At 37.5% G+C, this 15,168-nt stretch overlaps 1 protein-coding gene across 4 annotated transcripts in view; it reads left to right on the forward strand.

Annotated features, from left to right (window-relative positions):
* Nucleotides 1-14,517, forward strand: part of PLS3 (plastin 3) — a 97,306-nt gene extending 82,789 nt beyond the window's left edge. For 3 of the 4 annotated variants that reach the window (XM_036016786.1, XM_036016787.1, XM_036016788.1), the window contains 8 exons: nt 2,340-2,435; nt 5,943-6,138; nt 7,281-7,359; nt 8,140-8,254; nt 8,461-8,594; nt 11,422-11,545; nt 11,777-11,901; nt 13,294-14,517. In XM_036016786.1, coding sequence (XP_035872679.1) covers nt 2,340-2,435; nt 5,943-6,138; nt 7,281-7,359; nt 8,140-8,254; nt 8,461-8,594; nt 11,422-11,545; nt 11,777-11,901; nt 13,294-13,426 — 1,002 coding nt within the window. In that variant the 3' untranslated portion in view covers nt 13,427-14,517. Of the gene's footprint in view, nt 1-2,048; nt 2,076-2,339; nt 2,436-5,942; nt 6,139-7,280; nt 7,360-8,139; nt 8,255-8,460; nt 8,595-11,421; nt 11,546-11,776; nt 11,902-13,293 lie in introns of all 4 variants that reach the window. The other variant, XM_036016789.1, reaches the window with a different exon arrangement.
* The last annotated feature ends 651 nt before the right edge of the window (nt 14,518-15,168 follow it).

Raw genomic sequence — 15,168 nt, forward strand, 5'->3', positions numbered from 1 at the left:
GTGTATCACCAAGTCTTATTGCATCTTGGCCCCAATGGGAGATTTCAGTAGAGAGGACAAGCCAAGTGAGGAGCATGAGCACCAAGTCTACTTCTCTTTTGTGGAAAAGGATAAAAGTATTATAGTCCTAGTATTTTATATTCTGCTTACTGTTAAACATTGAGCATTTAAAAAATGGGCCATTACTATTCTATTCCGAACTGCCTTTCCCAGGCCTCAGAGTACCAGTTAGTAAAGACCTAGAAGAGAGAGAGGGCCTCAAGATTCCCCTTCCCCTTTCTTGTGTGCCTCCTTTCCTATTTTGTACTCCCACCTTTAGACATTGAGTTCTTGAGTGTACCAATTAGCTCTTACATATGTCTGTGCCTCCTACCTCAGCCCCTGCCCCTGTGCCCTCCCACTAAGTCTACCTCTGACACAACACCTGGCACATAAACAACCTGCAGAGATTCCTTGTTTTGAATAGAATTCTGAAACTCGCTGTTTGCCATAAACAGTAGGGGAAACTATCAAGGGAAGGAGACATTGGTAGCATGGTATCCTTGGCTTCTCAAGGAGAGAGGGTCAAAATTATCATAGCAAAAATCATGCAGTTCTCATTAACTGTCTGGACTCTCTCTCAAATCCAGATGTTGGGACACAGAACAAACTCAAGGATCTTTATCAGGTGTCACTGACCTACAGGGCTATGAAAGCAATAGGCTATGGTCACATCAATTTGTTCAGTGGTAAGAGGAAGTAATGGGCTATTTGCACTAATGATTTCAAAAGTGAAAATTACTGATGGCCCCCAAATTATCAGACTAGTTAGCCCCACTCCTTTTAACTCACACAATGTGTTTGGCCCAGTATATTATGCTTTATGCATTAGATGTATTTCTGATGACCATTTGTAAGTATATTTTATGTCCTAGGACATATTTTAAATGTACAAAAGGAAATCTTATTTAAAACTAAAGCCTGCTTTGAATTTTTAAAAGCAAAGAATTGTTCAGTAATATGAAAAGAAATTTCCAATTTAGCTGTATTCACCTGCAAAGCACTTTTCAGTATAGTAAATACAGACTCTGCTGGGCCTGTTCTTTACCTCTTCTTCTCAAATGCATAGGATTAGATTCTGCATTCTTTCTGCACCCTTAGTAGGTAACTATAAATGACAGCACTATCACGACTGTCACATACTACCAGAAGGAAGAAAATCCTGTGTAGGATCTGGCCTTGCACTTCATGAATTGCTTTGGAATGGCTTCGATTCACCTGATTATCCCCATGCTTAGAATAATTTAGGGAACTGGGTATCATACTCACTTGGGTAGCTTGCTTAGGGTGCAGCTTTTTTGGGTAACTCCCAAGAGTACTCCTATTTTGTAGGTATGGGATTGGATCCAGGAATTGGCTTTTTAAACAACATACCAGGGGATGCCCGTGATCTGCAGAGCTTACTGTGAGGAACAGTCCTTCATAGGCTATCTGGACTGTCAAGGCCCAGGAATAGCAAACTATTGTAGCTGGGAAGGTAGTCTTCTGACATAGCAGGATTAAAGCATCTTGATTCTAGTTCTTGTCCTCTGGTATCCCAGGGAAGCAAAATTTACTTGATATGTGTGTTGAAGACCCCTATTAAGTGTTTGTACTAGTATGTGGTTTTTAAGCTATGTTCTGTGGGATGTCCACACCACCTGAATTCACCCAGCCTACCCCTAATGTGAGCATTGCCACTTTGTTTTAGGAATTAGTATTTCAAGTAAAAATGATCAAGTGCTGAAAGAGTTCAGGAGCTCAAAATAAAAAGAGAGGCTTGTTTTTGGTTAAGTGTATTCCCATCATAAAGGGTTAAATGTTATTTCACCAGCTGAAGTGTTGTTCATTTAATTTTTTTTCATTTAAATTTACAATTACATACATCTTTAAAACAACTAATCTCTTCTCCATAGGGTATAGTATGTATTGTGCTGTGTAATGATATAACCTGTTTGTTTTCTCTTTTCCCTGTGCTTCCTGGATTTCTACTCTCCCACTGATTTTTCTTGTTTGTTTTACCTACCAAGCTTATTGACTTCAGTAATTCAGTGAAGGTACAGAACTAGTTATGTGTTTACTAGCATTATTATATTGATAACTTTAATAAATTGTAAAATTATGACAAAATCCAGTTTCGAGGCAGATATAAGACCAGATAGATGAACTTTTCTGGGGAAAGGATCTGTTAAATTGAAAGATAGAGATTTATGCCATGTATTCTCATAAAATTCACTGCAAATATCCTTCAAAAATGGGACAATAGGATACATTCATTCTTTGTAAGTGTGATCTCACTGACATTTTCAATTCATTTGTAGGATTCCAAAGCCTATTTCCATCTTCTCAATCAAATTGCACCAAAAGGACAAAAGGAGGGTGAACCACGGATAGATATTAACATGTCAGGTTTCAATGTAAGTATAGGTGTTTCTTTTAAATTTTACAGCTTTACAAAATTATTGTCAATTTCTTACAAATACAAGAATCTTCATGATTATATGTAGTAGTATTGACAGTTTCAAGTGTTGCTTTAAAATTATTTTAAAATTGTTATACTTGTCATTCAGAGGCAGAAAGACTAGCTTTCATATATTTTCAGAGTTCATTATTGAGTTACATAATTATGTTGGTATTGGTTTATAATGGATGGCATAAAATATTCAAAGCAGGTATGGGGAAATAAGTACTAGAGACTGACCTTTGAATACTTAGATTATAATCACAGTGATGGATTTAATGACTACATATTTATATATGCATCTGTTACTACTATATTGAGAATAATTTATGTTAACAAACTCATGATATGTGAAATAACAATTTGAGGAATTACTTTCATGGATTATGTAGCCTAGTTACATTATTAATTTGTTCAGTGATCTGGGACTACTTCCTTCCCAAAATTGGATCTGACTTTGTTCATCCACAAAGTAAGGAGTTGGACTAGACCAATCAGCATCAACTTTCTAGGATCCCATCATTCTTTATACCTATTAGATATGGAATGCACTCTACTAACCTTAGTAATTGATATTTCTACCCTATTGAGCAATAGGATTGAGTGGATTACACTAGCTAAACTGTTTATACTGCCCTTACTAGAAATGAATTTGTAACAGACTGGTTTGCTTGCATTTCTGTATGTACATTAAATATGAAACTCTTTGGCTCAGGTTACTCTTGGTACAAATGAGCATCATTCTGTACACTAAGGGAATCAGATGCCTGCGTAAACGGCACCAGTATACCAACTCATTCTGATTCTTTATTTTTTAAAATATATTTTATTGATTACGCTATTACAGTTGTCCCATTTCCTCCTCTTTTCCCCCTCCACCCTGCAAACCCCTCCCACCTGCATTCTCCCACTTTAGTTCACGTCCATGGGTCATACATATAAGTCAGGGGTGACAAACTCATTTTCACCAGGGGCCACATCAGTCTTGTGGTTACCTTCAAAGGGCCGAATGCAATTTAGGACTGTATGAATGTAACTACTCCTTAACAGTTAAGTCAGAACTTGACACTACCACGAGGTAGAAACAAGGTGCTGGACCAGATCAAACAAGATGGAGGGCCAGATTTGGCCCTCGGACCTTGTGTTTGCCACTTGTAATATAAGTTCTTTGGATTCTACATTTCCTATACTATTCTGAACCTCCCCCTATTTTCTACCTACCATTTATGCTGCTTATTCTCTGTACCTTTCCCCCTCTCTCCCCATCCCACTCCACCACTGATAACCCTCCATGTGATTTCCATTTCTGTGATTCTGTTACTGTTTTGTTGTTCGCTTAGTTTGTTTTTGTTTTTAGGTTCAGTTGTTAATAGCTGTGAGTTTGTTGTCATTACTGTTCATGTTTTTTATCTTATTTTCTTAGATAAGTCTTTTAACATTTCATATAATAAGGGCTGGGTGATGATGAACTCCTTTAACTTGACCTTATCTGAGAAGCACTTTATCTGCTACTCCATTCTAAATGAAAGCTTTGCTGGATAGAGTAATCTTGGTTGTAGGCCCTTGTCTTTCATGACTTCAAATACTTCTTTCCAGCCCCTTCTTGCCTGCAAGATTTCTTTTGATAAATCAGCTGATAGTCTAATGGGAACTCCTTTGTAGGTAACTATCTTTCTCTTGCTGCTTTTAAGATTCTCTCCTTATCTTTAATCTTGGCTAATCTAATTGTGATGTGCCTTGATGTGTGCTTCCTTGGGTCCAACTTATTTGGTACTCTCTGAGCTTCCTGGACTTCCTGGAAGTCTATTTCCTTCACCAGATTGGGGAAATTCTCCATTATTTGTTCAAATAATTTTTCAATTTGTTGCTCTTCCTCTTCTCCTTCCGGCACCCCTTTGATTCAGTTGTTGGAAAGTTTAAAGTTGTCCCGGAGGTTCATAATCCTCTCCTCATTTTTTGAATTCTTGTTTCTTCATTCTGTTCTGGTTGAATGTTTCTTCAGCTCCAAACCCTTGATTTGAGTCTTTCCCATCACTGTTGGTTCCCTGTACATTTTTCTTTTTTCACTTTTCATATCCTTCCTTTTTTCCTCTAATTTGCATCCATATTCAACCAATTGTGTGAGCTTCCTGATTACCAGTGTTTTGAACTGTGCATCTGATAGGCTGGCTATCTCTTCATTGCTTATTTGTATTTTTTCTGGAGCTTTGTTCTTCCATTTGGGCCATTTTTGTCTCGGCGTGCCTGTTACATAGTAAGGGGCAGAGCCTTAGTATTCCCCAGGGCAGGACAACCCATGTCAGTGCGTTGTGACACTGTATGTGGGGGAGGGGTCTGACAGGAAACAATGCTGCTTGCTCTGCTCCCTGCCAGTTTTGAGTCACTTCCCCCCCTACCCACAAGCAAATCAGGCCCTTCTGGTGCTGATTCCTGGGTGGGCGGGCTTATGTACATTCTAACCCCCTGTGGGTCTCTCCAACAAACTGTCCTCTGGGGCTGAGAGTTTCTCCTGCTGCCGTCTCAACCCCCACAGGTGTTTTCAGTTGGAGGGTTGAGGCTTTATTCCCCCATGCTGGAACTCTGGGTTTTGTGGTCTGTCTTGCTCCCCAGTTGTTCCTCCCAGTCTATCTATATGTGAATGTGAGACTGCCCAGTCCACAAGTGGCCACCTTGCCATGAGTCTTCTCTGCCCGTCAGCCCATCTCCACCCTTTGTACCAGTTTGGTTGAATATTCTTTAACTTCTTGGTTGTTGGACTTCCACACAGTTTGATTTTCTGTCAGTTATGGTTGTTTTTTGGTTTTAAATGTGTTGTTGTCCTTCTTTTGGTTGTGTTAGGAGGCACAGTGTGTGTACCCATGTCTCCATCTTGGCTGGAAGTCTCTCATTCTATTTCTGATAAAGCTCTTCTGTTAGGCCTCCCTGATTGATCCTCTTAAAACATTCCTTTCTTTCTCTCTTTCCTCCTCAGAATCTTTCTAGGATTCCCACTGACTCTAGAGTTCTGTCTGAAATTTCCTGCTTAGAGCATTTTAAGGCTGCTCTAGCTCTCCTAGCTAATGTTATTTTACAATAGTCTGTACCCTTCAAACACACATTTATCTTGGAGCCTCTGCTCACACTTCCCTCTTGTTTTGCAGTGTTCTTCATCTTTTAGCCTTATACCTTCTTTAGTACCTAATTTAAAAAGTTGAACAGTTCTAGCTTTTACCTGATGGGGTTTAGCATGCCCTTTGAGTTTACTGTACTGCCCTTATAGCTGTGGTTTGGATCCATCTATGGTATTTTCAAGGTACTGCAAATCCAGCACAGCCAACTTTTTTTTTCCCATTCAACACAATTTTAGAGGTGCTGTATGTTGGCTAAGAGAAAGTAGAATTGTATATCTAGCCTATCATTGTAAGGAAACATTTTTATATTTTCAGTATGGTCTCTTTAGAAATATCTTCTTTTACTTCAACAGGAAACAGATGATTTGAAGAGAGCTGAGAGTATGCTACAACAAGCAGACAAATTAGGTTGCAGACAGTTTGTTACTCCTGCTGATGTTGTCAGTGGAAACCCCAAACTGAACTTAGCCTTTGTGGCTAACCTGTTTAATAAGTATCCAGCACTAACTAAGCCAGAGAACCAGGATATTGACTGGACTCTATTAGAAGGTAACTGAAGATTTTTCAAATTCTGATGAGTAGGACTACAGAGAAGAAATATACAGTCCACAACGATTTCATAATCTTGGTTTAGTAAGTTTCCCTATCCACTTTCCTTTAGCAGACATCTGCTAGGAGTAGACTGAAGAACTGAGTGAAAAATGGCAGCTAAAGAAAGGGATGGTACAAGGGAACTTTTAAAGTTTAAAGCTCCTTAGTAAAGCAATGTTTTGTTTTAATATTTTATGTTAGATCACTTTTTAAACCTTTCACTAGAAAAAGGCACATCTGCATAAAATTAGACCTATAAATTTACAGTACTTGTTTCATTATTCCACAGTCAGACTAACTGGAACTAGTCCTCTGTTGCTTTCACACTTATTTACTCAAACAGTAGTAGTAATGTGTGATAATTATTTATTTATGTTTGAGGAAGGCAGTTTACCTTTTCCAGGTTGTGTAAATATATAGTATTTAAAAATTAACAACTATAAATTATAGTTGTTGAATATCCATTGGCATTACTATAAAATTTTTAAATTGTTTACTTTTGAAGTTTCAAGTAATTTATTGCTTTAATATAGGCATATAAAAGAACTCATGTAGTTTAGTGAACATACAATACATTATACAAATGGTATATTGTAGAATTGTATACGTGAAACCTATATAATTTTATTAACTAATGTTACCCCATAAATTAAATAAAAATTAAAAAAATAAAAATGGATAGACAGAAGGCATAATTAATGTAAGTTTGTATGACCAGAGCAAATTGTTCAAAATACAAACCAAACTTGATAACATCAGTTCCTTTGAAGTATGGGGACTTGGGGAGATATTGGAGAAGAATTAGAAGGGGTAAGAGATTATAAAAAGTTACTAAATGTCTAAATTGCTTAACTGGCTATAATAAGGTTATATTCTTTAATTTTAAAATAAATTAACAAATTATACAAAATAAGCATGTGTCTACAGAAGTCTATTTAGAGAGACTGCTTGGAGATCCATAGTGATGAAAACCTCTAGATCTGTAGAGAGGAAATAATCTTATATATTGTTTGATATTATATGTACATATGCAAGGTTTTTAATGTATATAAAAACCAAGGTTTTAAAGAATATATAAAATTTGTGAATATTCTTAACAGGAGAAACTCGTGAAGAAAGAACCTTCCGTAATTGGATGAACTCTCTTGGTGTCAATCCGCATGTAAACCATCTCTATGTGTAAGTCTTCCTACTGCTATTGTAAATAGTAATGAACATCATAGATGGGTGCTACACAAATAATTACAGCTCCAACCATTTTCTAAATGTTACTTTGTAGTGATTATTTATATTGCAAAATGTTGAGTCGTGACTGTGTTATCATTTTCCCAATACACAAAAGCCCAGATTATGTCTTTACACTATCATCAACTATAAGTGATAGGATGCATAAATGTCTTTCTGGGGAGAAGATACCCTAATTTGAGACCAAGATCAGGGAACACTTTAAGCAGACCACCAATGATGCCTGGGGGCCTTTCTGCTCACTCTCCTCTCAGCCTGGAAAGTTCTTTTCCACATCTAATGCTTCACTTCCTTACTATATTCAAACCATGGATTCAGATCAACACTGATTCAGGTGTTGACCACCACCTGCCACTCTCTAACCCCTAACCCTAACTCTTCTTTTCTTCAGAATACTTATATGCACCCAAAATCATATCCAGGTATCCATGCACTTGTTTAATGTCTCTCTCTGACTCTAATGTTAAGCCAGGGATTTTTCTCCTATGTACCCAGTTGCTAAACAGTGCCTTGCAAACAGTAAACTCTCAATAAATACTTTTAAGTGAATCAGATGGTCTTAGCTGCCTTTTCAGCATAGATTGATAGAATATATGTTTTGAGTATTATCTGTGGTTTTATATATGTTGTTTGACAGTCTCATGTTTTTTGTTTTTAAGGAAACAAAAGCCAAGCTGTCTGAAAACACTAATTAAATTATTTTTAAATCATTAGTGACCTGCAAGATGCCTTGGTAATCTTACAGTTGTACGAACGAATTAAAATTCCTGTTGACTGGAGTAAGGTTAATAAACCTCCATACCCGAAACTTGGAGCCAACATGAAAAAGGTAGATAATTACGTTGCCACATATCTTTGCTACAGGCTCTCCTTCTAAATTTGTTTCTTTTCTTTAGAAATCTCTTTACTCTGAGCTTCTTGTGAACAGGAACGCTGTCTTATTTATTATTCTTGTTTGCTGAGCATCTGCAATAATATACATATACATATTAAACAAATAAAAATGTTTTACCATTCACTTTTGTGTGTTTGCAGCTAGAAAACTGCAACTATGCTGTTGAATTAGGGAAGCATCCTGCCAAATTCTCCCTGGTTGGCATTGGAGGGCAAGACCTGAATGATGGAAACCAAACCCTGACTTTAGCTTTAGTCTGGCAGCTGATGCGAAGGTATGATACACAATTTTCCTGTTTAAGCTCCACTCTACTACAGGTCTGTAATATCATTCTTATTATTTTTAAGCAAATATATCAATGACTACATGTTTGAAATTTTTGTACTTAGACTCTGAAATGAGCTTAAGCAATGAATACATGTTGGATGTTCTGTGGGAGATTATGCCTCCTTGAAAGTTAGGCAACAAAACTGAATATTTCCTTTTACCATATGAAACCTGACCCATAGACTTGAGCCTCATTTCGTGTCAGTGAATAAAAAAAAAATCAGCGAAAATTATGAACATCCCATGTATCCATTTGTAAAATATCTCTTAAAACTATCACATGGGAGTTCCAGCCAAAATGGAGGCATAGGCAGAAATGTTTCACTTCCTCATACAAACAAAAGAATGATAACAACCAATATAAAAACAAAGAAAAATAAAAACTGCCAGAAAATCATTTGCATGGAAGTCCAGCAACCAAGGAGTTAAAGAAACATTCATCTAGACTGGTTGGAGCAGTGGAGACAGGCAGCTGGGGCAGAGAGGATATGGCAAGGTGGTGGCTGGCAGACCAGGAGGTAAGGTGGAGGACCCTGTGGGATGTCCCACATTCATGCACAGATAAGCCAGGAGGGACAACTGGTGAGTAAGACAGATCTTGAAACCTGGGATTTCAGCATGTGAAACTAAAGACTCAAAACCTCTGGCTGTAAAAAATATGTGGGGGTTGAAGAGGTGGGAGAAACACCCAGTCTCACAGGAGAGTTCACTGGAGAGGCCCACAAGGCCCTAAAACATACACAAACCCACCTATCTGCAAGTCAGCACCTAAAAGGGCACAATCCACTTGTGAGAAGAGAGGGAAGTGACAGAAAGTGGGATGAGAATAGAGCAAGCAGTATTGTTCCCTCTCAGACCCCTCCTCCACAGGCAGCACCACAATGCAGTGATGTGGGTTACCCTGCCCTAGTGAATAGGCTCTTCCCCTTACCATGTAATGGATGCTCCTAGACAAAGAAATATGGCCCAAATGAAAGAACAGATCAAAACTCCAGAAAAAGAACTAAGCGACGAAGAGATAGTCAACCTATCAGATGCATAGTTCAAAACATGGATAATCAGGATGCTCACAGAATTTATTGAGCTTGGTCCCAAAATGAAGGAAAAAGTGAAGGCTATGCACACTGGAATAAAGGGAAGCAACAGTGAAGGGGAGGAAACTGGGACTCAAACTTTGACCCAATTTGGAACAAAAGGAAGAAATAAACCTCCAACTGGAACAGAATGAAGAAACAAGAATTCAAAAAAATGAGGACAGGCTTAGGGACCTCTGGGACAACTTTAAGCATTCCGACATCTGAAACATGGGGGTGCCAAAAGGAGAAGAGGAAGAGCAACAAATTGAAAAATTATTTGAACAAATAATGAAGAGAACTTCCCCAATCTGGTGAAGGAAATAGACTTCCAGGAAGTCCAGGAAGCTCAGAGAGTACCAAATAAGTTGGACCCAAGGAAGCACACATCAAGGCACATCACAATTAGATTAGCCAAGATTAAAGATACGGAGAGAATCTTAAAAGCAGCAAGAGGAAAGGAGAGAGTTACCTACAAAGGAGTTCCCATTAGACTGTCACCTGATTTCTCAAAAGAAGCCTTACAGGCAAGAAGGGGCTGGAAAGAAGTGTTTGAAGTCATGAAAGGCAAGGACCTACATCCAAGATTACTCTATCCAGCAAAGCTATCATTTAGAATGGAAGGGCAGATAAAGTACTTCCCAGATAAGGTCAAGTTAAAGGAGTTCATCATCACTAAGCCTTTATTATATGAAATGTTGAAGGGACTTACCTAAGAAAAAGAAGATGATCAAAACTATGAACAGTAAAATGACAATAAACACAATTATCAACTGAACCTAAAAAGCAAAAACAAACTAAGCAAACAACTGGAACAGTAACAGAATCACAGAAATGGAGATCACATGGAGGGTTATCAGTGGGGAAGGGGAGAATGGGGGGAAGATACAGGGAATAAGAAGCATAGTGGGTTGGCACAAAATAGACAGGGGCAGTTGTTAAGAATAGTAAGGAGCCCTGGCTGGTGTGGCTCAGTGGACTGAGTACCAGCCTGCAAACCAAAGGGTCACCAGTTCAATTCCCAGTTAGGGCACATGCCTGGGTTGCAGGCCAGGTCAGGTATCCAGTTTGGGGGATGGATGGGAGGAAACCACACATTGATGTTTTTCTCCCTCTCTTTCTCCCTCCCTTCCCCTCTCTCTAAAAATAAATAAATAAAATCTTTAAAAAATAGTATAGGAAATGGAGAAGCCAAAGAATTTACATGTACACCCATGAACAGGAACTAAGTTGGAGATGGAAATGCTAGAGGGTGGGGAGGGTACAGGGAAGAGGGGGATAAAGGGGAGGAAAATGTTAGGACAACTGTAATAGCATAATCAATTAAATATACTTTAGAAAACTCTCATGCTAAAAAGCATTTATTATGACTGGGTACCACCCAAAGCAAAGTTTATTGTAAGACATTACCACTGTTGCAGTAGTACAAAATGTGCCTTCTCTAGACTCTTGGGTTTGCTCATTGAAGCACTGAACATCTTAAATTCCACCACCTGCACCACCATGACTGCATAGTGTAAATCAGTAGCAAGCCACTTCTACTTGAAATATTTTTTTGTATATAGTGTGACTGTCTTTCCATGAAATCTTTAGTTTTTCAAATATAAGGAATAAAAGAAATGGAAGATAAAGCATCTTCCTAATGTTTGCATTTTTGCTCATGAAGTAGATTGGAACCTTTTCTTCTGCTTCTTCTTTTAGATATACCCTCAATGTCCTGGAAGATCTTGGAGATGGTCAGAAAGCTAATGATGACATCATTGTAAGCTGGGTGAACAGAACATTGAGTGAAGCTGGAAAATCAACTTCCATTCAGAGTTTTAAGGTAACAATTTCCACCTGTGTGACTATTAAATGTTATGTTTGCTTGTATCTAGAATTTTGGAAGGACAACATTTGGTTTCTTTGTAAGTGAGAATTATTATTGGGCTAATGGCAAGATTCTCTAAATCTCTGGGCTTTAGTTGTGGCAATTTTATGTAAGTACCTAATAACGTTTTACGTATTGAAATTTGTACATATTAAAATTATCAGATTTGTTCTCCTTTTACTCTAGGACAAGACGATCAGCTCCAGTTTGGCAGTTGTGGATTTAATTGATGCCATCCAGCCAGGCTGCATAAATTATGACCTTGTTAAGAGCAGCAATCTAACAGAAGATGACAAGCACAATAATGCCAAGTAAGGGATAGTGCACAATATCATTCATTCACATTCAGGTTTTTCCACTTAAGAACTGTGTCACCTAGGAGAAACCTCTTTGAGCCTGAGAGTCCTCATCAGTAAAATGGGAACAATAATAATTACCTTAGAGATTTTGAAATCAATAAAATATATAAGAGCCTAGCACTGTGCCTGACCTAGTAGGTGCTTAATCAGTTGTAGTGTTAGTGGGTTACAGATATAATGTAGTGTATGTTTTTTTAAATTAATTTAGTTATTTTTAATTGTTGTTCAAGTACAGTTTTCTGCCTTTCCCCCCCACCCCAGCCCAACCCTCAGGCCTCCCCACCTCCCTCCTATTCCCACCCCCCATTATTGTCCATGTGCCCTTTATAATTGTGTATAGTATATATTTTAATGCAACTCAATGACAAACTTACAATACAGCAAGGGGAAAATGAGCTAAGGATAATCACGCCTTTGATAAGAGTATTCTTCTGGCTCAATTTTTTAAACACATTATTCTCTGATGTCTTTTTTACTGTAGATCACTGTGACTAGATGTGTTGAGCTTATTATCTTGGTCCCTAAATGGGCAGGATGCTTAACCCTCAACTAAAAATATGTTTGGGAAGTATCTTGCATTTCAACAATATTGAGTAGGTCTTTTCCACCCATCTCTTCCCTTCTTCACCAAAGACTTTCACTGTTACCTGGTTTCGTGGGAAACCTACTACACATTGAAAATCTGCCCAGAGAAGGGCTTCATAGGATAGCTAAGAAGCATTACTGAAAAAAAGACTTAATGTTAATAAAACACCTAGAGATGCTTCATGTATTGATTTAGGTGTGCTCCTGCAATTTCCCTAGCTGGACATGTCAGTTCTTTATTTCCTTCCTTTGTCATGTGCCATGTAGGCTCTCTCCCTTCCCTTAAATATTTGGAAGTGTTCATCTCATCTACCAAAGCAACTAGGATTTTGAATCTGACATAATTTTCCACTCCATATCTCTAAGATCATATGAGAGTATCATGTATCTTATTACATGCTCAACAAGAATGTCAACATTGATTGTATAGCCAACCTGAGTGATTGTATATATACATATATACTTCTTTTCATTTTCATATCAAGTCAATGCTCCAAAATGAAATCTCATGTTATATTGGATAAAAGAAGTGAATAAACATTATCACTCCCAAATAGTAGAGCTTGAAAACCTAATGTCACTTAAGAGAAACCTCAAAAACAAAATAAAACAACAAAAAATGACATTGTTTTGATTTGAACTTACAATATGGAAGCTTTACATCCTAGCCAAATGATTATGTAAGAGAAAATAGATGTGTCATATTGTGTACTTGACTGACAAGACTTTCTTCTTTATTTTTGTTTCCTCACAAAATAGGTATGCAGTGTCAATGGCTAGAAGAATTGGAGCCAGGGTGTACGCTCTCCCTGAAGACCTTGTGGAAGTAAAGCCCAAGATGGTCATGACTGTGTTTGCATGCTTGATGGGTAGGGGAATGAAGAGAGTGTAAAGGAACCAATTCAAATAAAAATAGCCTTGCTCCTAGGTGTATGATTAGCAGGTCAGCTATTTCCAGTCAGAGCTCCTCATGGCTTAAGGAACTATTGGTCATTTGAAGGACTTTCAGTTTTAATTAAGAGTAGTCCTCATGAGAACCCTCAGGGGAAAAAGTTTTCATAAAAACAACTGTTTCCCATAGGCATAGTTGGATGTATCAGGTACACCTGAAATGTGCTCATAGCCAAATCATTTACTCTCCTTCTAGATTGCTGCCCATGATATTTCCCATTGCTATATATTATTTCTGTCTATGTATATTTTTCTCTCATAGAATGTCCACCTCTTGGGACTTGCTTAGATGATTGGATATGAATATAATTAGACAATAATTTTACTTTCCATCCAGTATGCTAGTTCTTAATTGAGAACTGTGGTCAGAGGGTATTTGGTTATGAGTATCCTTTGCTTATCTTTCTGGTAGTGAAAATTTGCAGAAGTAACTGGCTGTGCAGAATGTAATAGAAGCTTTTCATATTCTTTTAATCTGAAAATCAATATCTTTTTACATTATTCTTTCTATGTGATCCTTTTTTGTACATTCAAGAATATTTTGATTACATTAAATAAGACTGCTGATTTTGCTACTTTTTAAAAGGGGTCTTCAAGTAAGTTAAAAACTTACATTATAGGTAGAGGAAAATATATCTTAAATTTGCATCTTTCTCCTTACACCCAAGCTGTAAACAGTTAACATATTTTGTCTTCAAACACTTGGTTCAATATATGCTTATTTGTTTTAAAACCTGTATCATCAAACTCTCTCTTTAGATTTAAAGTGCATATGACACTTTCAAAGAGAGAGGGTGCTCAGAACTTAGGTGGGATACAGTAGGCCAATTGCTAAGTATACAATAGATTTTCTAATTTTACACCTAAGACAAGGAAATGAGGTCACTAAACAATAAAAATATGTATGTAGGACTTATGTACTCTTACTTTGTCAAGCTGTTTGCTATAGCTTTCAAGATCATAATATTACTCTAACTCTGAAAAATGATGTAATCTGACAGCAGTGTATTAGTTCAAATAAAGGCTTTTACATGATAATTAGTCTCTTTGTGCTTCTGTCCCTTAGTACTACACCAATAATATTTGCCAGGCTGTTTTTCTTCCAATATTGTGACTTTTCCTAGAGTGTTGTATAAAATAATGTTTGTTAAATTTAAGCTTTTGAAGCTGAATTACAGGGACTGAACTAAGGATAATCCCAATGAGGAAAGATGGTTTTCTCCAGTTTACAAAAACTTATTTATCCACTTCCTCCGTTTTTCTTTCTTTCCCACCTCACTCAACCTGTTCAATGTTCTATGATATTCAGAAGACCAAAACAATGCTGAACAACCAGGAAAGAGAGATGGACTATAGCAATTTTTTTTCAAACTTACCACTACTGACATTTTGAGCCAGATAATTTTTTGTTAGCAGGGGTGGGGGGTTATTCTGTGCACTGCAGGATGTTTAGCTGTAGCCCTGGCCTCTAGACCCACTAGATGTAGGCCACCTCCAGAGTGTAAACCAAATAAGTCTCCTGACATGGCCAAATATCCCATGGTAGGCAAAAGCATCCCTAGTTGACAGCCAGTGGTTTATCGTACCATTTTAAGGCTTTGTATGAATGAGTAATATGAAATGCAGTTCTCTGAGGAACTGCATGGTGATGTTATAAAATATTTTGTATTTATAATCTGAGTA

This window comes from Phyllostomus discolor, chromosome X (assembly GCF_004126475.2).
Source record: "Phyllostomus discolor isolate MPI-MPIP mPhyDis1 chromosome X, mPhyDis1.pri.v3, whole genome shotgun sequence".
Classification (NCBI taxonomy): Eukaryota; Metazoa; Chordata; class Mammalia; order Chiroptera; family Phyllostomidae; genus Phyllostomus; species Phyllostomus discolor.